The sequence below is a fragment of the Lepisma saccharinum genome, chromosome 3, assembly GCF_977018435.1.
Source record: "Lepisma saccharinum chromosome 3, izLepSacc3.1, whole genome shotgun sequence".
NCBI lineage: Eukaryota > Metazoa > Arthropoda > Insecta > Zygentoma > Lepismatidae > Lepisma > Lepisma saccharinum.
In genome coordinates this window covers 102,792,395-102,819,867 of record NC_139231.1, presented here as the reverse complement: position 1 = coordinate 102,819,867, position 27,473 = coordinate 102,792,395, and the positions used below count along the sequence as shown (strand labels likewise).

At 35.9% G+C, this 27,473-nt stretch overlaps 1 protein-coding gene across 1 annotated transcript in view; it reads left to right on the top strand.

Annotated features, from left to right (window-relative positions):
- The window catches only part of HERC2 (E3 ubiquitin-protein ligase HERC2), a 186,885-nt gene that overhangs the window by 20,419 nt on the left and 138,993 nt on the right, over positions 1-27,473 (top strand). Inside the window, exons 9-15 of the mRNA XM_083119057.1 lie at positions 855-1,001; positions 2,171-2,374; positions 3,668-3,897; positions 5,429-5,544; positions 18,096-18,203; positions 20,101-20,310; positions 26,231-26,424. Coding sequence (XP_082975183.1) covers positions 855-1,001; positions 2,171-2,374; positions 3,668-3,897; positions 5,429-5,544; positions 18,096-18,203; positions 20,101-20,310; positions 26,231-26,424 — 1,209 coding nt within the window. The remainder of the gene's footprint in view (positions 1-854; positions 1,002-2,170; positions 2,375-3,667; positions 3,898-5,428; positions 5,545-18,095; positions 18,204-20,100; positions 20,311-26,230; positions 26,425-27,473) is intronic.

Here is a 27,473-nt window from a genome sequence, read left to right as displayed (position 1 = left end):
GCTGTTTGGAGATACTGTGGATGCACATACCTACCAACAATTAGTCACTCAGTTCGTATCTCTTCTGGAAGAGGATGAGTGTGAATCCTGGTTTCAGCAAGACAGTACAACTTTCCACTTTGCTTTAACCACTTTAGTTATATTTAAAGTGTTTTTTTTTCCTCCCCCTCCCCCAAACAGAATAATTTGTAACCTGCCATATCTCGATTTAACAAATCTAGACTTATTTTTGTCTGAAAATGAAGATCATTGTTGCAATCCAGAATATAAGTGGAGAAATGCTTCAAAATGTTGACAGAACATGGTGAGACTTGTTCCAAATATGTGCAGAACAAAGTGGAAGCTACTTATTCACCTTAAAATATCATGTACTAGTTGAAGCCAGGACTGAGTTGATGCCACTTAGAACCAATACTGATTCCAGTTATTGATGGACAATATCAGTACTTGAATATAGAATTTTAAAAATGCTCAAAATAGTTATAATGTTTAGAATGCAAGTAATTTATTGAAATTAGGCAGTTTTCTTTAAAATATTGTACAGATTCACTAATGAGATAGTCTGAATAATATATTCTCAAAGTTTTAATACATAAATTAATGAAAGTTGCACATATTACACAAATTCCAGGTTATCTTGTGTACTCTTATCAAATCTGCCCAATATTTGGATAAGTATTTGCCAGCATCTGTAAATAAATTTTGAACAGATAATTCACAATACTTGTAGTGGCAATGTGCAATGACTTAGAAATAACTTTAATCTATCTCATTGGAAAAGAAGAAGAAAAATGAGTTATTACCATGTTATGCTGACATGTGAAAATTTCATTTACCATTTCCTTGTTTCATAGGTGAGTCCAACTGAATGTTTTTTGAGATATCTCCAACTTCCAGAAGATGACAGTGTAGCGGTTGATTTGCGACAAACTGCTGTTGTGATAATGTCTCATCTTGACAGACTTGCTGCTCCGTATGCGCCACCTGCAACATTTACTAAGGTTTGTGTTAGTTAATTATTATTTTTTCATGTGATCACAGTGTTACAGTATGCAATTAGGCACTATATTTTACATAAGCTTTGCAAGTGATATTTTGTTAAGAGGTGGCCAGGTTGGATTTTGAATAATATTGTATTAGCTTTGATGCATTAATTATGTGTTTTATTTTATGTTGAATAATAACTTCCACTAAAATGTCTTCTTGCTACAAGAAAGTGTAAAATGTTATTTTTTTTATTTTTCAAAAATATCTATAGTCCGGACAAGCTTTGTTCCAATATAGCCATTAAAAACACATGTTTTCTACATGAATCGAATTCTATACATGTCTAGAAATGCATATTGATTACTTAGTGCGTCTTTCGTGCAGAATGATTTATAACTATTTCCCAGTGAGTAGCAGTTTGTTGACTGTTTCCCATGATAAAGAATATTTTAACCATCTACAAAACACTTGAAGTTTGCTGCAGAGTGGTTAAGTTCAGATCTAATTTATCTGTGTCTTCCATAGTTGAATAGACTTGCATCTATATTTTCATCCTGTTTTACTTACTTATGATTCAAGTCATATGGATTCCAGCTACTGACTGTAGCCAAAATAAAAGAAGACAGTGGCGTGCCCAGGATTTTCAAAAGGAGGGGGTTAGGTATACATTTTTTTGTAGTCAGCCCTCATTTTGCCATCTTTTCCTGCATTTGATGTTCTTTCTTTTATTAATACTGGGCCAAGGAGGGGTTATAACCTCCACCAACCCCCAACCCCCCTTGGGCATGCCACTGAAAGAAGAAATAGCTCAATAACCAATTAACTCTGGAAAAGTATCAACTATTGATACCAATAAATCTGCATCCATATCACCTCAGCCCTAATTAAAATAGCTGTCATTTAATCACAAAATACAAGTTTTCACACAATACTGATGAGAAAATTAAAATTGTTCATTTTTAATAATTTCAATGATAATTAGACACAGCAGAAGTATTGCGTGTCGGCTTTGGTGACCCTGCAACCTACCCAGATTTCAGAAAAGTGTCAACCAGTACCAATACATTGGTATAGGTACCATTAATTTGTAGAATACAATCCTTGTTTTTGAAGAAATGTAAGAGTTGCTGATCCAGTATAATTTCAAAAACACCTTAACTATCATTTGGTTTTTGTCTTGTAGGCACACAACATTGGTCAGTACCAGGAAGTTCTCTCATGGGGCTGGGTAGCCTGGTCCGGTTCTGCTTCACCGGGAGTTGCTCCCCAGTGTTGTGAAACTATTGGAGAACTGGGCGTTAACAGAATAGCATGTGCTGAGCGCTGTCTGCTGATCCTTACCCATGGTGGAAAAATTTTTGTTATGTACTATAGCTCGGAGACGCAGGTAATTTCTGTTTTACTGTAGTTGAAGTTTTATTTCTTTGAAATTTTGGGCCATGCATGAAGTCATAAGTTTTCTTTGTTAGTAATGTTTAAATAATTTTTCTCATAAGTGTTAAAATTTTAATGTTTTAGCAGCTTCTACAATGCAAAGTAATAATGCATAAGGGGCATTGCAGCATTACGTGTGTGGCATTTTACACACAAAATGTAAGATTCTAGATACGAGACTGGATTAAAATATTTATGGTATTTATAATTAGGGAGCGGAAGTTGATCAAATGTCATCTTTTTTCTGACATCTCGGACACGATGCCCATTAAATATTTTTTGCCAATTTTCAGGTTTTAGGTAATTTTACCCAATTTTCGGCATTTTCCCATCATTTTACGCAATATTCGGTGTATTGTTTTGTCATATTTTGTCACTTCTTTCATTTTGGTAATATTCTTGAGTCTTTTCACCAAGTTGATCATAGGCTTTTATACATATCTTGCAGGATTGCAATTTATGAGCAAAAGAAATGCTGAACTGGTGACAGTCTTTGTTGTGTCAGGGGAAACTACTTTTCATTAAATTGTTTTAAAATTATTCGGTTGTTTCCATTGGAAATCCTCGTTGCATATTTTAATTGAATGTGTATGTGGTATCATTTGGTGCCTTTTTCTTTTTGAAAGCAAGATTACATTTTGTTTAATTTCCTTTTCATTTCAATTTTTAACCTGAAACTAACAAATTTAATGGTTATTTTTTGCATTTCTATGTCATTTTTTTCAATTTTTAGGACATTCTATAGGTCATATACCTATATTTATAAGTGATTTCATAAAATTATGGTGCCCTTTGTGGTGTCTCCTAACAAATGAAAGAAACTTGAGTATGTTGATTTAAAAGCATTAACGAAAAAGTGTTACGTGTGTGATACTTTTAAAATGTAGCAAAGTGCAACTTTATTTGTCTGTGAAGCATATAACCTACAGATCCTATTAATTCTTCTTGCTGAAATATGCAAATTATATTCATTCAAAAACATTTAAATCTTGATGCAATTAAAAACAATAAAAATTTTCAGTTGATTCATTTTGTTATTTACATGGAGTAAGACCACTTTTTTGTGGAATGTTTCATAAAAGCTTACATACAAGTGGAATGAGATCCATATATTATCTCACCTTTAACAAGAATTAATGACCTACATAATTTTACATTTTGCATTTAACTTTCACAAATTTAACACCATGTATGACAAGTCTTGCATCAGTTCCTTGTACCATTGTATGTTGTCTTGTTCTTGCAGTGTCCTCAGCTTGTTGAAGGATTCGGCGATAAGGAAGTAGTTAAGATTGCTGCACATCCAGATGGAAAACATTTCCTTGCTTTGACGTCAGATGGTGAAGTTTATTCTTGGGGCAACGGAGACGGAGGGAGACTTGGCCATGGAGATAACAATTCAAGGGATGAGCCTACTCTCATACAAACACTTGTGGGCAAGAATGTTGTTTGCATATCCTGTGGAAGTACATACAGGTATACTTGATTTACGTTATGCTATTTCATAGTTTTATTCTTGATTTGTTTTAGTTATATATTACTTTTAAGTAGGGATGGGCTGATATGAAATTTCGCCCGATACCGATAAAGTACCGATATATAAATTTACCGATACCGATAACCGATATTCTACCAATCCGATATAAAATTAAAAGTGGTCCTTGAAGAACCTAAAAGGTTCATTGACCTCCTTAATAAATTGTTTCAATGTAACTGCAGTGTAAGAGAAGTTGCATATTTAGACATTTACTTTTTTAGAAATTAGAGCATGGAGATTATCCATAAAAATTACAACAAAATGGCAGAATTTTGCACTAATTTATCAGATATTTATTGATATATCGGATCGGTAAAATAATCGGTAGTTTTACTGTTACACCGATATGCCTATATCAGCCGATATCGATAGAGTACCGATTAATCGGTCCCATCTCTACTTTTAAGTAATCAAAATACTTGTTCATGTACTGGGACCAGAATCTGAATATTCAGCTTCTAGATGATGATGATGATGATAAAAAGAAAACCTATAGTTCTTTATTAAATTCATTTCTGTATTGGAGGGATAGGGGGTAAAGTGTGAGTATTTAGTAATCTATCTATGTAGGTACATTGGTAAGATTTCTGATAATTTTACTGATGTGATATCTATATAAACATGTAGAACCCTGATTTTACATTTTCAAACATTATAGGTTCTTTAGTCACAAACCTTATGAATAACATAAACACAAAGTTCTTTTGTAGTCTAAATTTAGTTCTTCCAATTTGTTATTACATTTACTTATAATAAAGGGATAATGCATAATTTTGCAAAGTAAATTTCTACACATGCATTTTCTTTTATCAAGGCAAAATTGGCATCCCCAATGGCATAATGGTAATGCTTTCACCTTAAATTCATGGGGACCAGGGTTCGAATTATGGTGGAGACACATTGCACAGTAGTTCGAATCCCACTTCAAACTGTAGGTGCAGTCTTGATCGGCCTATCAGAGTATTGAGTGCAGTTTAAAAAATAACTTTTTGACCAAGGAGAAACCATTAGACACGTGGTTACATGCATGAACTAAGGACATTAATGATTCAGTCCAGTTCTTCAATGAATGTGTACAAGTTAATATTTCATTGATAGAATATTAGTTAATGTTATGTGAATTTGTTTTAACTTTCATATCGGATCATCTCTACTGTATTGTGTATGTTGCAAAAAACAATGATTAATGCATGGCTCACACCACATGCCAGCATCATAATATTAAATGAAAAGTCCCATAGGAACCTTATTTTATATTGCAGTTTTCAGATGTAGTAAATTCTACATTTTGCAATTTCAATAAAGACCTATTTTTATACTTTTGACTCCTCTGCATGTACATTACAACCTTTTAACTTTCTATCAATATCTGTTTTTATATTTTTTAATCTCTTCTCATTTATAGAGGAAATACTTGGTCTAACCTTTTATTAAATGTGCGATTTTAAAAATGTACGTGCTTTATTTCAGTGCTGCTATAACAGCTGGTGGTGACCTATACACATGGGGAAGAGGGAATTATGGGCGACTTGGTCATGGTAGTAGTGAAGATCATAATGTACCAACATTGGTAGCAGGTTTGAAAGGTAAAATTTGACTTTGTTTTCCTACAACACTTATGTTTCATCTTAATGGTGCACATTGCTTGTTGTACTTGTATAAATGTTTACTACACTGAAGTATGACACAATGTAGCCAACATTCAGAATGTCAATGTTAAGTTGTTGCATATAAGCATTAGACAAGTTAATTGAAATGTGTTATAGCAAGTTATTCATTTACATGATTGAAACAATTGTAATTTTTAAACTTACCTTATTTTTATTTTTCAGCATATGAAACATTTATATATCAGTACAAATAGTCCGTACATATAATTATCTTTCACTTCACTATTTGCTCTATAGAAAGTTATGTCTTTGAGTGATATGTGTAATCATGTAGCATGTAATATTAGATTCTGCTTTGATCACCTACAGTCGGGATGCGCTAGCAACCGGCGTGGAACCACCCACTCTGGTAGCGACGCGCTATTGCCGGATTGACCTCCTTCAGAATTTTCGCGAGCCCATAGAAACACGTGTAGGATTAAACATCTGGTTAAACAGTCAACAACGGGACACTTCCATTGTTCTCATTCCGACTCTGTTCATATTTGAAGGAACAATGTTAATATGCGGAAAGCTTTTCGCTGAGTGAAGTGAGTTTTTCTTAATATTCAGTCCGATTTCTGTATTGAATACTTTTGTGCGTGAGCGGGCGTTCGTGTGTGTGTTTGTAAGAGTTGTTTGGAGAAATTGTACTGCAATGTCGGAAAGAAGAAAGAAAGTAATTGGTACATAGGATTCACTTCCAACTGTAGGTCCATCCCAGATTAGCCGTAGTGTGCATAAAGTGGACTTTAGAACACCAACTCAATCAATCAATCAATTCACACACAATTGATTTGTTCCTGATAAATTCTTCTCCGTAATACAGTAACTCACTTCTCTGATATTCTGTTTCAGAGGTAAATTTTTGTAGGTTCCGCAAAATATAATTTAAAAACGTGTTAACGAAACCAAGTTATACGTAATTTGTTTATACGTAATTTCCAAGAAATACATACGTTCTGAAGCTTCAACAATGTCACATAAGAATAAATTCCAAGTCGTTACATATCAAAGGGTGAGTTTCTTATACAAAAACAATATGCTGGCATAGCTGCGGTCGGTATCGAGTTGCGAAAAAGACGAACGTCACGGTGTGACAAAGGCAAAGAGAGGCGGCATGAAATCAAAGGAGAATGATTTGCCACAGTTGTTCATAACACAAGACGCATTTTCTTTTGTGGGTAATTGTGATACGATACAACACAAGTAAAAAGATGCCGGTAGCTCTTGCTTGCAATGTACCATAATAAAAACACAACAAAGGTTCTTTCAGTGAAGGTTTTCGGTTAATGTGTCGAGCAGGAAGAGAAAATGTTTCATGCTTGCCAGAATGTAAAATTCACACGGGAAGTTAATGTTAACCTACAAGAAACTTCAGGTTCAAACTTCTAGATTCGTTAATTTATCACTTAACGACGAAAATAACATATATTAGCATGCTGATACGTACGTGCTTAATTTCGCGTGACGTTTTATTTTTTACCGAGCTTGCCTACAGCTGATTAACCTGTGTGACGTTCCTTTCTGGTGTTCGCCACTGGATCACGGATTACTACGTCACGGTAGCTACCCAATCTCCTTGTGCGGCGGAGTTATGAGACTCTCCTTAATGTTATGCTACAATGAGCATTCTCAGGACGAAACGGTTTGAACAAAAAAATAGTTTCTTGCTATTTTACAAATTTAATAACACATTTTGCCTTTAAACAATCACTGCAAAATAACAATAATCAGGGTGGCGACAGACCTGGAAAACCTGGAAAACCGGGAAAAGTCAGGGAATTTGAGGTGTCAAAAAAAGTCAGGGAAATGTCAGGGAATTTCGTCTTCATTGACTTCGAACACTCTTTTGACGAAAATTGTTATAACTCGGGCACTATGGGAGCAATCTACTTCGGATAACTTTTGTTTTGCAGCTAAAACATCAGCGCATGCAACGGTGTACAATTTACAACACTAGACCGAGGAAGGGGGCTTGGGAGCACGTCCCCCGAATTTCAATGGAAAGAACAAAAATCTGGAGTTTGCCCCCTCTTCTCCCGCTATTTTGGGGAGAAGGCGAAAACTTTAGTATTATTTTCAAAGAATCAACATTTCTCAAGAGAATGAAACATGTTTCATGTTCTTTGGTGCCATAAAAGTTGAACAATATGCCAAAATGTGATTTTTTCTTTTTTTTTACGAAAAATAGGTAATTTGCAGTTTTGGAGGAAAATTGTTATAACTTGGACACTATGGGAGCAATCTACTTCGGATAAGTTTTGGTTTTCAGATAAAACATCATAGCATGCAACCGTGTACAATTCAGAACGCCGAACCGAGGAATGGGGGTTTGGGGGGAGTGACTACCTAATTTCAATGAAAAAAAAAACATAAAAATCTGGAGTTTACCCCCCTCTTCTCCCGCTATTTGGGAAGAAGGTGCGAACTTTAGTATTCTTTTCAAAGAATGGACATTTCTCAAGAGAATGAAACATGTTTCATGTTCTTTGGTGCCATACAAGTTGAATAATATGCCAAAATGTGATTTTTTTCTTTTTTTTACAAAAAATAGGTAATTTGCATGTTTGGAGGAAAATTGTTATAACTCGGGTACTATGGGAGCAATCTACTTCGGATAAGTTTTGGTTTTCAGATAGAACATCATAGCATGCAACCGTGTACAATTCAGAACGCCGAACCGAGGAAGGGGGGTTTGGGGTGGTGTGACCCCCGAATTTCAATGGAAAAAACAAAAATGTGGAGTTTGCTGCATTCTTTTCAAAGAATGGACATTTCTCAAGAGAATGAAATATGTTTCATGTTCTTGGGTGCCATACAAGTTGAATAATAAGCCAAAATGTGAAATGGTTTTTTACGAAAAATAGGTAATTTGCATTTTTGGAGGAAAATTGTTATAACGTGGGCACTATGGGAGCAATCTACTTCGGATAAGTTTTGTTTTCCAGCTAAAACATCAGAGCATGAAACGGTGTACAATTCAGAACACCGAACCGAGGAAAGGGGGTTTGGGGGGAGCGACTACCTAATTTCAATGAAAAAAAAACAACATAAAAATCTGGAGTTTACCCCCTCTTCTCCCGCTATTTGGGAAGAAGGTGCGAACTTTAGTTTTCTTTTCAAAGAATGGACATTTCTCAAGAGAATGAAACATGTTTCATGTTCTTTGGTGCCATACAAGTTGAATAATATGCCAAAATGTGATTTTTTCTTTTTTTTACGAAAAATAGGTAATTTGCAGTTTTGGAGGAAAATTGTTATAACTTGGGCACTATGGGAGCAATCTATTTCGGATAAGTTTCGGTTTTCAGATAAAACATCATAGCATGCAACCGTGTACAATTCAGAACGCCGAACCGAGGAATGGGGGTTTGGGGGGAGTGAATACCTAATTTCAATGAAAAAAAAACATAAAAATCTGGAGTTTACCCTCTCTTCTCCCGCTATTTGGGAAGAAGGTGCGAAATTTAGTATTCTTTTCAAAGAATGGACATTTCTCAAGAGAATGAAACATGTTTCATGTTCTTTGGTGCCATACAAGTTGAATAATGAGCCAAAATGTGAAATAAAACTCTGTTCGGAAATGTGGCATGGATATGTTGCGGGGGGGGGGGGGGGGGAGGTTGGTCATCAATATGAATTTCCCAGGCTTGCTCCAGACCCGTGTCAGAGTTTCCACCCAAACATAAGAGTATGAAGGTCCAGAAAGCACATTCATTTCGTAATCAGAACCATGATACCATATCGGGCCAGTACGACCTTACTCTGATGATACCTTATGGTATCATCGGGGGAGTAAAGGGTAAGACTCTAAATATTACGTGGAAAATGCATTGAATTATAATTTTTTCTTGTCCGTATGGGAGTAGTAAGGGGACTTGTCAACAGATGGAAGGGATAAGAGCAGGTGGTGCCGTCCGATAGTTGTCGGACGTCGTAGTAAGTCATTTTGTTGGGCAAACTGAAGGAACATGGAAACAAATAGGTTCCATTGATACATACGATTTTTGTCGAAAATTACCACCCGACAAAGTATCTCACTACAACATGCGACAGAAATTGCATGGACTGAAACATCCAACAAAAATCGCATGCATAAACAAGAAGAGATTTAGACTGCAAATATGCTGCTGGAATTTTATTACTCTTCTGGCTCACTTCACCTTATTGAATGTAGCAGTGCTTGCGAAGGCTTTCTTTTATCATCCTGCCGTATTACTGGTTTCGCACAAGTTAACATACGTTTACAATGACATTGCAATATTCTTAGATATCAAGAAGAATCCAACCAAACTGGATATATATTGAATACTATCACGAAAAAGCGAAACATAAATCTACATTGGTGAACCTCCAATTTACTGCAACACTAGTATTGCAATGAAATTAACGCCACTCTCTGTCCTGTCTGTTTATTCTCGTGAGAGATGGTCTTACATCTCTCACTGAGTGAAGTTAATGTCCAATATTATGAAATAAAATACTAATAATAAATACGTAAATATTTTAATATCATATTTACTCGAATCATTCAATCATAACAGCAAATCACTTCCTTCAAGAATTGACTTTTCTCTGCCAGCCCTGCTAAATTTTCACTTTCCATCTATTGATTTATACGAGAGATGGCCAGAAAGTAATTTCCAATTAGTAGGTACATTGATTTTTCGCAAACGCCAAAACCGTGAAAAATGGTAATTGCTGTGAAACTATGTTTATGAATGTGCAGTGATGTCTGGACACATTTTTCACCCGTTCGAAATATCGAAATAATGCGAATTTGGCAAAAAAAATGCGAATTGTAGGCATTTTTAGGGATTTTTTTTTAAAGAAATGTCCTAAAACAATGAAAAATTACATGAAATCCAACATTCTTGTCTTTTCTAGGCCATGTTTGTGTACATAGAACCTGCAAGTTTTCCAACATTTTACTCAAGAGTAAACTATAGAGTTATACGTACGTGGAATAATTCTGACAGCCACATTAAATCATTTATTTCCCACGATTTTTTCAACTTCTATCAAAACCATTTGCATCAGAGAGCAAAGTGGCAGGATTCTAACATGAGATCGAGTGCGTATCTACCGTCACACGGGAGCCACATCTTCATATTTGTCGCACGAGATATGTTTTGAATTACCAAGCTACGTGTGCACTATCGGCATTTGTAATAATGGAGCTCAGTCGTTAGGGCATCTGACTACTATGTGAGAGACCCGGGGTCGATCCCTGCGGGAGAGAACCGAGATGTTTTCCACCTATTCAAACTGCTCCGGTGCCCACCCAGCATCATATGAAGCTGGTACCTTGAGGAAACTTTGAGGGATAAAGGTAGCCAGGAGTGTGGTGCTGATCACATCACCCCCACCTTCAGCCGTGATCAAGAAAGTGTGAGGCCCTAACTCCACACCAAAATTCCATTATCTAAAATCCTTACCTTAAAATTAATAAAGGGGTATGGAAAATAACTTTCCCAAAATAACTTTGAAGATATCAAACTCTCGCGAAGAGGCATAAGCCATGTGACTTACAATTTGAAACAGTAGTTTAAAAACACCATGAAGGTATAATTTCAGATATTTGCCAGAAAATGCGCTAAAATGAAAATTTGAATTTTCGGAAAAATTTTCGGCATAATCACCACCGTTGTTCTGGCATATGTCGCAGCATGGCACTAAATTTTGTATGCCCATGGTATATGTGTCTGACAGCAAAGACTGTAACTATCTCTACCGGAATGTAGCTGTCAAATCCTTGCCTTGCCAGAAACCTCTTCAGTTAAACAAAGAGATGAAAGTAGGTACATTCAAGGCCAGGGCTGTACAGGGAGTGGTCTTAGATCTCTCACCTGAAGTGATGCAAAGGGCCCGTGTGTACTCAACTCTATGTTGTTGTGCACATTCGATTGGCCTTTCGTGAATTGTCTGCACCATTGTCTGACCATACTATCACTCACGACGTCCAGTCTGCACAACTCACACGATTGCTGGTGGCTCTGTGCCAAATTCTGAGCGTGCAATGTAGGCTACATCACAGTCAGTGGGAGACTTTATGAGAGCTGCAATCTTTAACCTAGAACTGTCCTAAACCGGCTACATTGCAACGGTACCAGATTACAGCTACATGCCACTTCTTCCTGCCTGTATGTGTGTGTGTCGCTCTCCAACCACTAGTGCTGCGTATAGGCACCATTGGAGCTTTTTCAGGATGCCCCTCGTAAATGAACTTTCAGAAGCTTTTATTATTAGAGTGTTCCTGTTTTTAGTGTGTTGGTTAGCTAAATCAGGTACCTATACAATGCAATTCTATAAATTCCTTGTGTTAAATTTCTAATACTTACATACCCTTTTCGTCATCATTAATGGTATAACTGCATGTTGTCAGTTTCACAGCACTTCACTTGGATATACTGTACTGAAGCAGAAATCCCATCGATAATGTAAGGAAATATGACACTTTCTTTTGTTCGATTCAGTTGATTCACTTATATGCAAGAGTTAAGTTGTTTGCTTTACAGAGAAGAGAGTAGTAGCTTTATGCATTGAAAAATGAGTCCGCACTCATAGTTTTTGCAAGCAGAGGGTTCCAAACCTCAGTGGAAATATCAACATATAATACCGAGAATGTATAAGGAGACTGATAAATTACAAATTGTATTCCTTAATCAATCACTCTTCACTCTTATCTCATTTAGTCGTAACTTTAAAAATAATCAAGTATTTTATTTTAAACTTACTGCGTATGACAAAATTCCATAATCCTTAGCTTATGAATTGTAATAATTTTCCAAATTCACTATTTTGCAGTTTGAATTCAAATCATAGAGAATAGAGAAATTAAGTGAATTTAATAGAAGATAATATTGGTACTTAGCAAAACCATACGTGGATCTGTATGAGTTTATTATTTCCATTTGCAAAAGCATCGATTTAGTTTAGTTTGTAATTGTCAGGGAAAAATGTAAATTTTGTCCTGGAAAACCTGGAAAAGTCAGGGAATTTCATTTCTGCTTGTTTGTAGCCCCCCTGAATAATATTCACAAACGCAATCACATTTGAATTAAGTTGCGGCTTTACCTATAAAACAGTGTTTTTCACTAAATAAACATCATCTCACGCAACTCAACTTACTTTTTCCATTTCACGCACTGTTGTCTCGGCAACGGAATCAATAAAAGATTGGACAGTTCTACAAATGTTTATAAACCGGAAATGACTTCAGCTTCCGATATTGCGTGTAACAAATATACAGCAAAAACTGCAAATTTAAATCAACACAAACAACAGCATTGAAACTAACAAATAAATCAAACAGATTTCTATGAAATTAACAGAAAACAAATAAAATATTTCATATGGCCAAAATAAACAAAGCGTATCAAGTTCTCCTCCCATACAAACAAAGAAAATTGACGTAATGTACATGAAGGAAATTTTCTTTATAGAATAAACTTTTTTGAGCTTACGTCAGAACTCTTCACTCTTCATGCAAACTCGCTCTAAGAAAATTCATATGATCCTATATTTTTTAATCATAAAAACAAATCTTCAAACTATCTGTTCTCTTGCTTTGTGTAGAACTTCTTTTCTTTCTTTCACCATCCTTTCCACATCTTCTAAGAGCTTCTTAACATTAACAGCTTGTTCTTCATCCAACTATACATTTCCTAAACATTTGTATTTCCAAACGTTTAACTTCTGAAATTGTTCTGGGCTTAAACTTAATTATTGGCATTGAAGTCTCACATAGAATTATACATTTGTTGCCTATTGGACCTTTATCATTTTCAACTATGGCTGTCCTTTTCCTTCGACTTCGCCATTCGTTCTCAGATTGGTCTCCTGGAACTAAATTATCAACATTGTGAACTTCTAATTCTTCTGGGAATTATACCTAACGTCAGCCCTCTTTCGGTTTAATAATAATCATTACAGGAAATGAAATTCAAGTTGTATCCAAATCATGTACACAAGCCAAGCATCATCTGAATAATTAGATGACTTTATAAACTCTTCTTTATCCATTTTCTTCAAAGAATGTGCAGGACTCTCGACGATTACTTTCTATGATGGAATATACTATTCAACCTTCATACTGCAACCAAAACATAGATTTTCATATACATTTGATAACCCGTACTTCACATCTTCACGTGCAAGCTTATTTGATAGAGTGTTTTCAAAGCGGTTTCTTTTTGTTTTCTGAACTGTCTTCTTCCTTCTTTTTCTCCATAGATCAAATATTTCTTTCTTCTCTTGCCACTTTAATAATTCTCCTTCCAACTTTTTCCTCTTGGACAACGGGACAGGATAAGGATTGGAATAAACAGGTTCTTCACTGGTTAGATTTATTTCGCAGATAGAATTCCTAGATAATCCTGGCTTGTCGGCGAATATTCTTCTATATTTCAACAATAAATTAAATAGCTGCTCCTTTTCCTCAACTCTCAAAACATCTGAAGCAAAGGCTTTATCTCTTATGTCTGATTCTGTTGCAGTCCACTCATCAGCGTTAGCTTCTTCCTCCGCTTTCGTACACTGTATTAAGGCTGTCTTCTCCCGCGACTCGCCCTTCTCTGAATCTCCAGCGTTAGGAAGTAAATGTTGCTCTACTGTGTGTCCGCCATTGATCAGATACAATTTTTCTGCGCCTGCATCCAGAGTGGCTTTGTATCTTCGAAGGAAAGGATAACCAAATAATAAGTCAGCTTCTAAGCACTTGACCACATATACCAAATCTTCAAATATAAAACCGCCAATTTCAAAATTTATTCGCCTACAACCAGCTATCCGTGATCTTTCTTTTCCAGCAAAATCTTTTAATATTACACCTGGACACTTCTGCAATTTAAGACCTGGTAATCGCTCTCGTACTTGAAGCCAAATATTATAATTCATAAGGGTACATTCGCTACCCGTGTCCAGAGTACATTTTCTTTGGAATCCTAATACCTCCACTGAAATTTCAGGTTTCTTCACATTATCCCTATCTTCTTCCATTATCGTCTTTCTAATTTTTAAATAATTTAGAGGAGTGGCTTCGATATTCAAGTACAATACTTCTAACGGATGTTCTGTTAGGAATGGGTCTTCACTTTCGTCGCTTTCTTGTACTTGCATGCCCTTCATTGCAAGCGTAAGAGTACCGCTTACAACGGGTGCTGGGCTAAACCCAGAACTTCATTGCAGTTAATTTCCCATGGCGACGCTGTAACTCTAAGATTACTGGAAGGTAGCTCTTCCGTCTGTATTGCACACTCTTTTCGTTCTGGAGCTCTTTGATCTCCTCTCCAACTATTTGTGTACGGCGTAGTCCTTCTATAAAGTCTGTTACTTGTCCAGTTTCTATTCTTCCACCTTCCACCCGGGAATCGCTGTCCTTCCCTGGTGATTGGTTCCTTCCCATTTCCGCTCTCTGCGCTGCGGGATCCTCCAGGATTATTAGTAGAAGTTGTCATCTGTACTCTGCGAACTCGAGGTTGGTTAGGTCTCCTTTCTTCTGCTTTATTACCGTCGCCTCTCCACCCATCTATCTGTTCTGAGGCTTCGTACTTCCCCAAGAAGTTGGTCAACTGGTCAATGTTTCGAGGATCTCTTGTTAATACTAGCTGCCATATTCTGTATGGGAGCTGATGAATAATTAAACTTAACACTTCCGTTTGGTCCACACGTTCGACCAAGTTACAGTATGACCCGTAGACGTCCCAACAATAATCCTCCATAGAAAGACCTGAGGATTTGGAATATCTTCTGTTTCTTAAAATCTGGATCTCTCTCTGCTTCGCTTCTGCAGAGGCATACTGTTTTTTAAACGCGGCACAAAACTGTTCAAAAGACTTCCACCTTCTCTCGTTGGCAATAAACCAGGCTTTAGCTTTCCCTTTCATTACAGAAGGAAGCACCTTTAATCTATAGTGCATAGGCATTTTCATTATATCCATGGACGTTTTCAGTTCTTCCAAATAACGCTCCGCTGATATGGAATTTATTTCTCCGGTAAATTTGCTCAGAGAGTTAATATCCGACATTCTAAAAAAATGTCCAGTGTGAGATGGACTATGAGAGACATCAGGAGATTTATCAATATCTTGTCTGGGTATCCCTTTTGTACTTTGGATACGTCTTCTCCTCTTACGGTTCCTTTTAGTCAACAATTCAGCAGAAGATACAGATTCTGTTGAAGATATACCGGAAATCAAAGGGTCATTATCATCTCTCACCCATCGAATATTTTCCACAGATCTGTCAGTATTTCCAGTAGTCATTCCTGGATTTCCTTGCACAGATTCTAAATGTAATCTCTCCAACTTCCCTAAAAGGAATTCCTCCATAAAATAGAACTTCTGGTTAATTTCTTTATTCATCTTCTCACTGTCCTGCATACACAAATTCCTTGAAGTACTTTGCTGATCCACGACGGATTCTATCCTTGCCTTTACGGTGTCCAATTCATTCATTACTTTTCGTCTGTCTACTTCCCTGACTTCTTCTATCTTATTTAGTGCATCTCTCCCTTCATCAATCTGTTTTAACAAATCACATCGCACAACTTCCAATTCTTCTTTGTTTTCTTGTCTTCTGTCTTCTATTACTCTCATCATTTCATTTTTATCTTCTTTCCGCTCATCCTCAATCTTCTTCATCAATTCTTCTCGGTCTGCTTTCATTCTCGTCATCATTTCCTCCTTATCATTCCTAAATACCTCCTCTAAGTTTCTGAAAGCTACCTTAGTTTCGTTTCTTCCGTCTTCCATAATCTTCATCAACTCCTTCTTATCCTCTTTCCGTCCTTCTTCAATCATCTTCCTCAATTCATTCTTATCTTCTAGCCTTCCTTCTTCCATTTTCTCAAACCTCTTTATCATTTCATTCTGATCTTCTTTCCTTCCTTCTTCAATGATCTTCCTTAATTCATTCTTATCTTCTTTCCTTCCTTCTTCAATGATCTTCCTTAATTCATTCTTATCTTCTAGCCTTCCTTCTTCCATTTTCTCAAACCTCTTTATCATTTCATTCTGATCTTCTTTCCTTCCTTCTTCAATGATCTTCCTCAATTCATTCTGATCTTCTTTCCTTCCTTCTTCAATTCTCTTTAACCATCCACAAAGTACCTCCATATTTAAAGTAGCACTATGCGATTTGCAATTTTTACAAACTAAGTCATCATCAGGAATAAATTCTCTGGATATTGGCAAATTTGCACACCCTAAATGGAAATACGCCTCGCATTTCCTGCACTGAAATATTTCGTCCAAGGGCTTATCTTTATCATCACAACAACTCAATTTATCCATTTTCTTCTTGCTCTGGCTTCTCAAAATTCTCCTACTCATACCTTGATATCTCTGCAAAATCGATCACATGACTTACATCTATGTGTTATCAGACTTTGTAACGCTCGACAATTTCCTCATGACTTCACACGGCACAAAACACACGTTTTTTTCACACGATATTACAGTTACAATGTATCCTTTTACATCATCGATGCCTTCACGTTGAGCGCCAAATTTACCTGTGACGTTCCTTTCTGGTGTTCGCCACTGGATCACGGATTACTACGTCACGGTAGCTACCCAATCTCCTTGTGCGGTGGAGTTATGAGACTCTCCTTAATGTTATGCTACAATGAGCATTCTCAGGACGAAACGGTTTGAACAAAAAAATAGCTTCTTGCTATTTTACAAATTTAATAACACATTTTGCCTTTAAACAATCACTGCAAAATAACAATAATATTCACAAACGCAATCACATTTGAATTAAGTTGCGGCTTTACCTATAAAACAGTGTTTTTCACTAAATAAACATCATCTCACGCAACTCAGCTTACTTTTTCCATTTCACGCACTGTTGTCTCGGCAACGGAATCAATAAAAGATTGGACAGTTCTACAAATGTTTATAAACCGGAAATGACTTCAGCTTCCGATATTGCGTGTAACAAATATACAGCAAAAACTGCAAATTTAAATCAACACAAACAACAGCATTATAACTAACAAATAAATCAAACAGATTTCTATGAAATTAACAGAAAACAAATAAAATATTTCATATGGCCAAAATAAACAAAGCGTATCACCTGTCTGCCTGTTTATGCGAACGTGGCAATACAGAAAACCCCCAGCCACATGGCAGCCAATGAGGAGACAGAATTTGGTCACATTCTGCCGTTCTGCGTTCTGATTGCACACCGCTTGTTATCGCGGCCCGATTTTAATTGCAACTTTTAAATACAGTTGAATAATTGTTTAATAGGAAATAATGACTACTAGAAGGATATGGTATATTTACTACCTCATTATAATTGCTGGCACAAACCCATAAGCCTTGCAATTTTCTTAATTCAATATATTAGTAGCAGTATTTATACTATTGGAAGCTTCATGCCAGCTGTTATTGGCAGGTAATGACTGTAATATGAATTGTTGTGGTTGCACATGATATAATATTGTATTTGGTAACTTCTCTCTTTCATTGTAGGTCACAGGGTTATTGATATTGCTTGTGGAAGTGGAGATGCACAAACACTTGCAGTTACCGATGCAGGGGCAGTGTTTTCTTGGGGAGATGGTGACTATGGAAAATTAGGTAAATTTCTTTCTCACTTTTTTAATTTTCTAAGTGTCTTATTTTTCTCTTGGCCACACATTTAGTCAACAGGGTACCAAAACATTTTAGTTATTATGCTAAGATAATGCAATATCTGTATACATGAAGATAAAGGTTTTTTCCCCTTATTTAAGCAAACCATAATTTTGTTCATTACAGTTGAAATGTTGAGAAGAATTACTGTTAGTTTTGTTATCTGGTAAAGTAACTGAGTTACGCTTAAAGTTACTCATTTCAAGAAATAACTGCTGTGGAACATGGATATTTTGTTCCCAGATCTTGCATTTTCCTGCATTATTCATCCAGTCCTCCTCATCTCAATAGAACAATCCTGATCTAGCAAGAGAAATAGAGGTGAAAATCTGGGGACTTGGATTTGAGAGCTGGTTGGCTACAATTTGTGGCAGATAGGTCCTTAGCGTGATTCCCAGCATGGGCATGTAGTGGTTTTCTCTCTTCTCCTCAATGTGTAGTTCAAGACTGGCAGTCTGGATTTGTGGGAGAATAGAAGCCTACTTGATCCATTAATGAAAATAGTGGTAGAATAAGAGGTTCTAGTGCTTATTGATTATATGAATTTTTTAATATTGACTTAAACTAAACTATATGGTTGGTATATTAAGCCTTGGTGTAACCGAGTGGATATTTCAGTTTCTGAAATGAATGCTTCTTGATGGAATCATGCCTCCTGAAAGATGCTAATTAAATGTGTTTGGGTTTTAGCTTTTGTAAACCATAGCTGAATGTAAATACAGCCGAACCTTCGTTTTTTATGTTCAGACGTTTTCTTGCATATTACTTTTGATCTTCTTGGTCCCAATACACAAAATGTTAGAATTATTTCATAAATTTTAAAATCTCCTTATGAGGCCAGATCTGCGGTAGTCTAGTTAGTACGCCATCTGAACGCAATCTTGGAAACTTGGACTTGATTTCAGGTGGTAATTGTATGAGCAACATCACTGTGGAGAGACTCTGGGGTTCAATCAGCCTCTAATAAATGGGTTCATGAAGGCAACTCTGGGGTGAGGTAACGGCAGCCAGAATGAGGTGGTGATCACATCACCTTCACAAATGGCCGAGACTATGAATGTGTGGGGCTCTACATCATACCCCCATGTGCCTTTTTGGCATGCTGTAAGTAGCTTTACCTTTGCATTGCCAGTAGCATCCTGAGATTCTATAATCGAGGTGTAACATTTAAGGATATTCAACCCTTTCATGTGATTTAATATTGTTGTAATCCCTCTTTTACCAGGTATCTGAGTTCACAGGGATGCAACAATGACACATTTAGGTAGAGCTTAAATATACTTGTGATTGAACCTGCTCCGACTGAGAGAAAGGAGATATGGATGATTGAATTTAGGTTATTCATGCTTGTTCATACGTGGTAGACGAATGATGTATCTTGTCCAAATGCTTCTTGCTGACCGTATTGTAACTGATGCCAAGGTTCGATACCGTGACCCTTGGCTCAGTCTTCCGAGCAATCCCGCACGAGTGGCTGCAAGGCGTATGCAGCCGTAAACTTCGTACACCGTTGTTATAGTTCAGTTTGACATAAAGTAAATGAGTAAAATGAGAGAAATGAGAGCGAGCCTTGGGGCGAGCTTGCTTTTATAATGTTTTGCCTCGAAAGGTTATTACACCTTTCGAACATGCTGGATCACGTTAGATCCACGTATTTACCTCTCAGTCAAAGCTCTGAGAAAATAACGATGCGTGCACATTCTTGAGATTGCTCGGAGGTCAGACAATCCCAGTTAATGAACAAGCATAAGATAATCTCTTGACGAGGTTTTCTCGTACTTTCAATCACCATATGTTTACAATATATATAACATTAATACATTTGTGTGTTCCTGCATTCCAGGAAGAGGCGGAAGTGATGGCTCTAAAACACCTAGGTTGGTGGATAAGCTCCAGGGATTAGATGTCATAAAGGTTTATTGTGGAGCACAGTTCAGTCTTGCATTGACAAAAACCGGGGCAGTTTATACTTGGGGAAAAGGAGATACTCATCGACTTGGACATGGATCAGAGGAACATGTGAGGTTTCCAAAACTTGTAGAAGGACTTTTAGGTGAGTAATATTGGAATCATATTAAGGCTAGCAACTAAGACATTCAAGGTAGTTAAGTGGTTTAACAAAGAGGTTAAAAAATGAGGCAGGATCATGTTGGCAGTTCTAAATGTAAAGCTACCTCAATAACACAGGACTACTTCTGATTCTCTCAGAAGACTAAGTAGAACCACACGTAACATCTTAACCCAACCCAACCCAATCCAATCCAGTTTTTCTGCCACCTGCATACTCCCCAGCACTGATTTATTTTGGGCAGGAATGAGGTTGGTTTATTACTTGTATTTAACCTACAATTTTAAAAGAGAAAAATGTAAATATGAACTCACCTGATAATTTTATTATCTATTTTAGGATACATAAAATGATTCAAGTGTTTTTGTTTATTTTTGTTTATAATTTAAATACACGACTTCTCTGCCATTTTCCAACTAGCACTACCGTGCAAATACAACACACAATCATCTATTCACATCAAAACACATGACATGCCAAGAAACAGAAAGAGTATTACCTGCTCTATCTGTTGGCTAGAGTCTGTACTATATAAGGAAACTCTTCGGACAGGCACCAACAGTGGAGCAGGCGAACAAACACACACACGCAAAAGTGTCAGATGTGTTCCAACATTGGAGTTGAATTGAAAAATCATGATGTTGGATGAGGTCCAACATTGGAAAGTGTTAAAGTTTAGTTCAGTGATTTTGATGTGACAAAGATGTAAGAAACATACTATCCTCACTTGGAAGTTAATTGGTTAATTGTTTTTCCAAGAAGGAATCTGGGAACATGTCACATGTTCTGCTCATTGAAGGTTCTTGATATAATTATTCTAATAATATGTAGATATAAATACAGAAATGACTACTTTTCAGTCTGACTCCTCCCATTTTATGAAATTCATTGAGTTGGTTAGCAATGTAAAATGTGCAAATTGTCAGAGCCCTGTAACTCTTAGGCTTTGAGCGACATAGGTACTAACTTTGGAATAAGTACCATATTTCAGCATGCACGTGGAACAAAAGTAATCATAAATTTTGTTTTCTCAGTACCAGAAATGCAATGTTAGCTTGTTTTTAAGCTAAGGGAATTAATTATCTTTAAATGAAAATTAACAATACATAAAGTTATCGAAATTTTATTTTAATGTGACATTTGTCGTTGAATTGTACACAAACTGTATTGTTATGTTGCCTCATGTTATTTTCATTGTGAAATGCGTTTGCAGGGTTCCCACACACCTGGAAAACCTGGAAATCTCAGGGAATTTGAAAAAAATACAAATCTCAGGGAAATCTCAGGGAAAATCTTGTAATTGATTAATGGTCCCCAATGAAGCAAAACTGAGGGATTATAATATGCTCCTGTCTGTGGATAATCCAAGCTGTTGTAGCATTTCTCTTTCAGCAAGGAACTCGTATCTATTTGTTTGTCTGTTTCTTGTTTTTAAATGTGATTCCAGGGCTGGTCACCAAGTGTATACCCTCATAAATTTTGCACTTTTTAAAATTTAATTAACCGATTTCGATCTTTTACATTAAGTAAAATATATTTCAAGGTGTGGAAAACACATAATAAAGATAACCTGATGTCTAAAGTTAACCAGTGTTCATCTGATTTCCCTTATTAGGGAGTAGTTTTAAGTTTTTTCTTCCTTCTTTTTTTACAAAATAGTAAAAAACTGGAGTGTCCTGTTTAGGGAAATATTTATTTTCTGCCATCTTTTGTGTACAATATTGTTGATTGTGTATTTACTGCATTTAGAACAGAATTTTAAATATTTACTTACTAGTGCCATATATGAATTATGTACTGTTCATAAATACTTGTTCATATTTTAAGTTTTTTGATCATGTTCAACTATTGTTATAGTCATGACATGACACGTGAATTTTTACATGCCTCAATAGCTCACATATGTGTAAAATGGAATTACTTGTAGGACCAGCAGATCTACATTAATATCATGTAGTGAAATAGTTTTCTCAACAGATATGCCAGAATGACATATTTGACAATGTTCCAAACCCCCAAACCTATGTTTCCATTTCTTCATGACTTCCTAGAAAGTTTTGTTAGAGATGTAATGGGGAGATTCATAAAAAGTGACATCTTAAACAATGCAAAAATTAGTTTTAAATTAATGCAAATTGATGTCAGGAATTCTGACAACTTTATTCCTTTGACAAAGATTGATATTGGAATTGGTGGCAAAGCTGCTTTGGAAGCTAAAGAGGTGAATGAAGTCAAGAACAGAGAAGATTGTGGAACGTAGTCCCCTTAAGTTCAGGTTGGTGAGAGCTGCTAGTTGTTTAGTTCCGAAGCAAATGACTCAGTTTCCAAAGCGATGTGCTCAGTGCATGGAAAACCTGATACAGGAACTTCTCAGGAGAAAGAGAATGAAGGCTGTAACTGGTGATAAAGTAATTCGCCAGTTTAAGACATTGTTGCACAATGTCAGTAATAAAAATGAATTGAAAGAGAAGTTTTGTAACTTTTCAATCAAAACTGATGCACTAGATTATTTTTTTACACGTGTCATGAAGGGCAAGGATGACTTCTCTGAGTTATGGAGCACTGTTAAGTTGGTTTTGATTTTTTCACATGACAATGCATATGTGGAAAGTGGGTTTTCTGTAAATAAGCAGGTTTTAATAGAAAACTTGAAAGAAGAGTCTGTTGTGGCTATTCGGCAAGTTTATGATGCAGTGAAAGTGGTAGGAGGCTTGTCAAATGTAGAAGTAAGCAAAGATATGATCCAGAGTATTACAGGTGCACGTATTAGATACAAAGAAGCATTGCAGAAGATGAGAAAGGAATGTGATCACAAAGAAAACGAAAGGAAACTTAAAGCAAGTGAGATCTGTCTTTACAAGCCAAACAACAAAAGATGCAAAAAGAAGTAAAGGCTATTGCAGAACAATTAAAAAAAACAAAACTTGAAGCTTCTGAGAAGTAAAGTTTCTTAATTTGCTGTATCCGACATTAAGTACATTTCTTGTTTCATATTTCAGTCTTAGTAACTTATTATTCCTTTTTAAATTGGTACTAATAATTGTCACTTCATTTGTATACATTTTAAAAATTCCAATAATTTGTTTGTCTTAACTATTATTGTACGCATTACAGATTAATTGATATTGTATCCATTTATAAACATCTATGAAAAGTGTGAAAAATTTTCAATGTTCTATATCAGATATGTTAGAAATTGTTTCAGAGTTGTTTAAAGTTCTAGAAAACTGGTCATCTTTGTTCTTAATTACATGCAAAGAAGTGTAATTTTATTTTATTATTGAACTAGTTTTGTTATTTGCATCAGAAAACAACAGTAATAAAGAAGGTGAGGATGGTATGGCTATGAGGGAATGAAATTATAAAATTATAGTAGTCATTTACTGTGCATTCAATACTCTGGAAAAAATGTGAGGATTCTGGAAAACTCAGGGAAATCTCAGGGAAAATGGATTTGGAGTTTGCGTGGGAACCCTGGTTTGGAAACTGCAGTAATGAAATAAGTAACAGGAGAATAATTCTGACTTAAACAGTTCTTACACTAAACATGTAGCAAGCAAGGTAAGATATGTAGTGCCTTCATAGGCAGTGCCTACATTTGTTACGTAAAAAAATCACTCTTCATATATGATAGTTTTCTCTTAGTATGCCAGTAAGTTCTTTGTTTTCTTGCCTCTGCATGCTTGGAGAATGTGTCTTAAAGTGTAAATCACCAACCCTGAGACCTTATGTAAACAAAAACACGTGCATGCAGAAAGCATTGCAAACTCATAGAAGTAAAATAATCCACACGAAAATCCAGCGTTGCTACAGGATTCATTACGTAAGGTAAAACAACGGCCAATTTGTAGTATGGGATATGCTGCAGCAAATGTCACTTTAAACCCAATGCTCTTTCTTTTGTACTTTTTGCTTCACCTTTATGGTTAACTCTTTGCACCGGTAATCATTTCCCATAAATTTTTCTTCTTTCTTGCATGTGAATTGAATATATTTTACTTGCATTTTTTTTAGACAAAATGGTATAACATGGTAATGTATATTTCTAAGGTTTGATATAGATAGGAGTGTATTTGGAATTTGTTTGTAGATTTTATGTAAATTGTATATTATGTAAATAAAATATATAATAGGCATAAACAGCCATATGCAATGCTGTAAGTCCAATAAATATATTGATGATGATGATCAAAAAAAGACAGTGAAAGTTCATAAATTTATTGTGTTTGGAAACTTTGACAAGCATCCTAATAACGATTTTTGTCCCGCCAAATATAGTGAACTTCGTAAAATAACTTGGTGACATGGCAAGGCAAGATAAGTGTGAACATTTTGTAGTAATATGCATTGTAACTTTCAATGAGCTTAGAGATTTGTGTACATAATGATATTTTATAACATTGGTTATTTTCTAAAAAGAATCATGTTTGGTTATTTTCTAAAAAGAATCATGTGAACAGCAAGGAAGTAGTACCACTTAGTAATATTGCCTGACTTGTCCTTAGAAAAATAACATGGCGAGTTCTATGCATGCGGGAAGGTCTCCATGTTCTCTGAGCTTGTTTTCAAAGCACCAAAGGGGCGAGAAACAGATTCTACTCAATATTTATGTAACGTTCTGTCAGTCATATTCTGAGAAACCAGTAAGAGAAGTGGTTAAGTTGGTATCCCAGTGCAGTGGTGTGTCAGTGTCTGCAAATTTAAGTGTTATGAAAGAGAGAATGACCGGGAATGTAACAATGTATGCGGCTGCATATTCGTCTGATGTTTTGAGAGTGGGTTTTCACATTCAGCGGCTCGTATATAAAATGAATAGGTGTGGCGAACTATGAGTGTAACAGCAGATGATTGCAGTCATGAATCAGCTGACGTGGAGTGATACATCAAATCGGTGAGACCGTTTGTTTACAGAAGGTCTCAGGGTTGGTGATTTACACTTTAGACCAATTATATAATTTTAAGAAAATGACATGTTTATGTTTTAGTGGTATATTCGAAGTAAGTTTGCATAATTATACCTGCTTTTAAACTAAAATTGTCTCTGATGCAAAATGGGTTCCATGCGTGTACAGGTTTTCTGGAGAGACAAAGATTTTTATTCAGAATACTATTCAAAGCAATAATCATAAAATCCTGAATTTTTCTGTCATTTTAAAATTTTGAGGATACTAATTTTAGTCACTAGGAACCATAATTGACATATCACAATACAACACATTTGATGGAAAAACACCGTCAACTTTGCTCACATAATGAGAAGATATTCTGCTTTCACCACTATCTGACCGCAATTTACTTTTTGACACTAGGAGTTGTATTGGAGCAAACAAATGTGCAACAGAATGAAAATTCAAATGAAGGTAAAATAGCTCAATATTTTGACATACTAAATAATCCAAGCCAACTACCAGACTAGTAAAGCACCTCAAATTCAACAAACACAAGGTCAAAAAAGTTTCAGTCACGCATACATCGCACTTGCTAATTGACACCAAAATCAAAGAGAGCATGCAATTATGTACTTTTAGCATGAACTAAACATTGTCAGGATTCAGGTGCATCACATTTGGCTTCCACTACTGCAAGAACTGGAACCCGGCATGCGCAGTAAACATAGCAGACGAACTGGCTCCAGCCAGCACTCCTAGTGGCATGCAGGGAAATGACAGGAAACTGAAACCAGCCCAGCAGTGAGGCAACAAGTTACCAAGTGGATGGTGGCAGGGACCATCGAAATGAATAGAACCGTTAAAAGTAACACTTGCAGAAAAAGTTAGTAACTTGTTTACGTGTATTTATTATACAACTGCATCTTTTATTCCCTAAACATGAATATGTTTTGTATTTGCCCTTTACGTACTTTACGTTTACAATATAATTAATTTATTTTTGTAACATTTTGCAGGTAAAACTGTAAAGATTCTGGCAGTTGGTTCCGTCCATGTTTTGGCACTTACAGAAGAAGGGGAAGTTTATGGTTGGGGACGAAATGATTATGGACAGGTGGGAGAGGGTACAGGAAATAGCTTAATAGAACCCTCATTAATGACGTCACTACAAGGAAAGACAATAATAGGCATTGGTTGTGGACCCACACAGGTAAGGTTCATCCTGTTTCATTTTGTAATTTGTATTTTGTAAATATTTACATTGTATTATTAAGATATCCAATATATATATAGCCCCAATCCCACCACTCACTGACATAAATGTTCTCCATGAAGGAAGCCCCGGAGGCAAAAAATGCCTCGATTACGACCCCCCATGAAATTGTCCCAAAAGGCCGAGAACATTAAGAAATTGTCCAATTAGCCCTTTTTTAATGGTGAAAATCCCCTTTTTTCACGTCCTTAGCAACCCGTTTCCATGGTGCATTTTTTTCTCACATTTTTTGATTCACTCTTCATTGTCAAGCTACATAATTTCTTACAGATCAGTAACACACAGATGAATTAACTCCTGGTTAGATAAGGTGTTTGAAACAAGGGTGACATATACATGAGGAGATTCAGTCCAGATACAATCAGATATTGGTATACTCAACTCGAAAATATCTACATCATGCTTGTTCTAACTAAATGTTTAGAAGTATAACAAACAATTCTTTAGAGCTTGCCATGATTGTTGTTGTCCATGGAAACAAACGTTGCTAGAGAACTTAAAGAAAGTTTATTTTCAACCCGAAAACTATTGTAAGGGAATTATGCTAGACTTTTTGAATTTCAAAATATGAGCATCAGAATTTATTACAGAGGCAAAGTATAGAAATTTGAGGAGAATGACGACGAGAAACAATCAATTATTTTTGAATTACATTTAAAAATGTGAAAGTGACAAAAGACTTAAATTTTGCTTTTCCAAATTAGTCCCGCTATTTGATTAGTTTACATAAAACATCCAACTAACTATCTTGAAACGGTTTTTACTTACCTAGTCTTAACTATATTTGCCAAGTTTATTATTATGAAAATGGACAATAATGTGTTGAATATTTGTACAATATTACAGTACACACACAGTTATTTTCTAAACTTTTCAAATTAGCAAACTTATACACTTGTTCCCCTTCATACAATACAACATGCAGATATTTTCAAAGTCATTAAGATCATTGAGGAACCCCATCTATAACGTGATTGCATCCACAA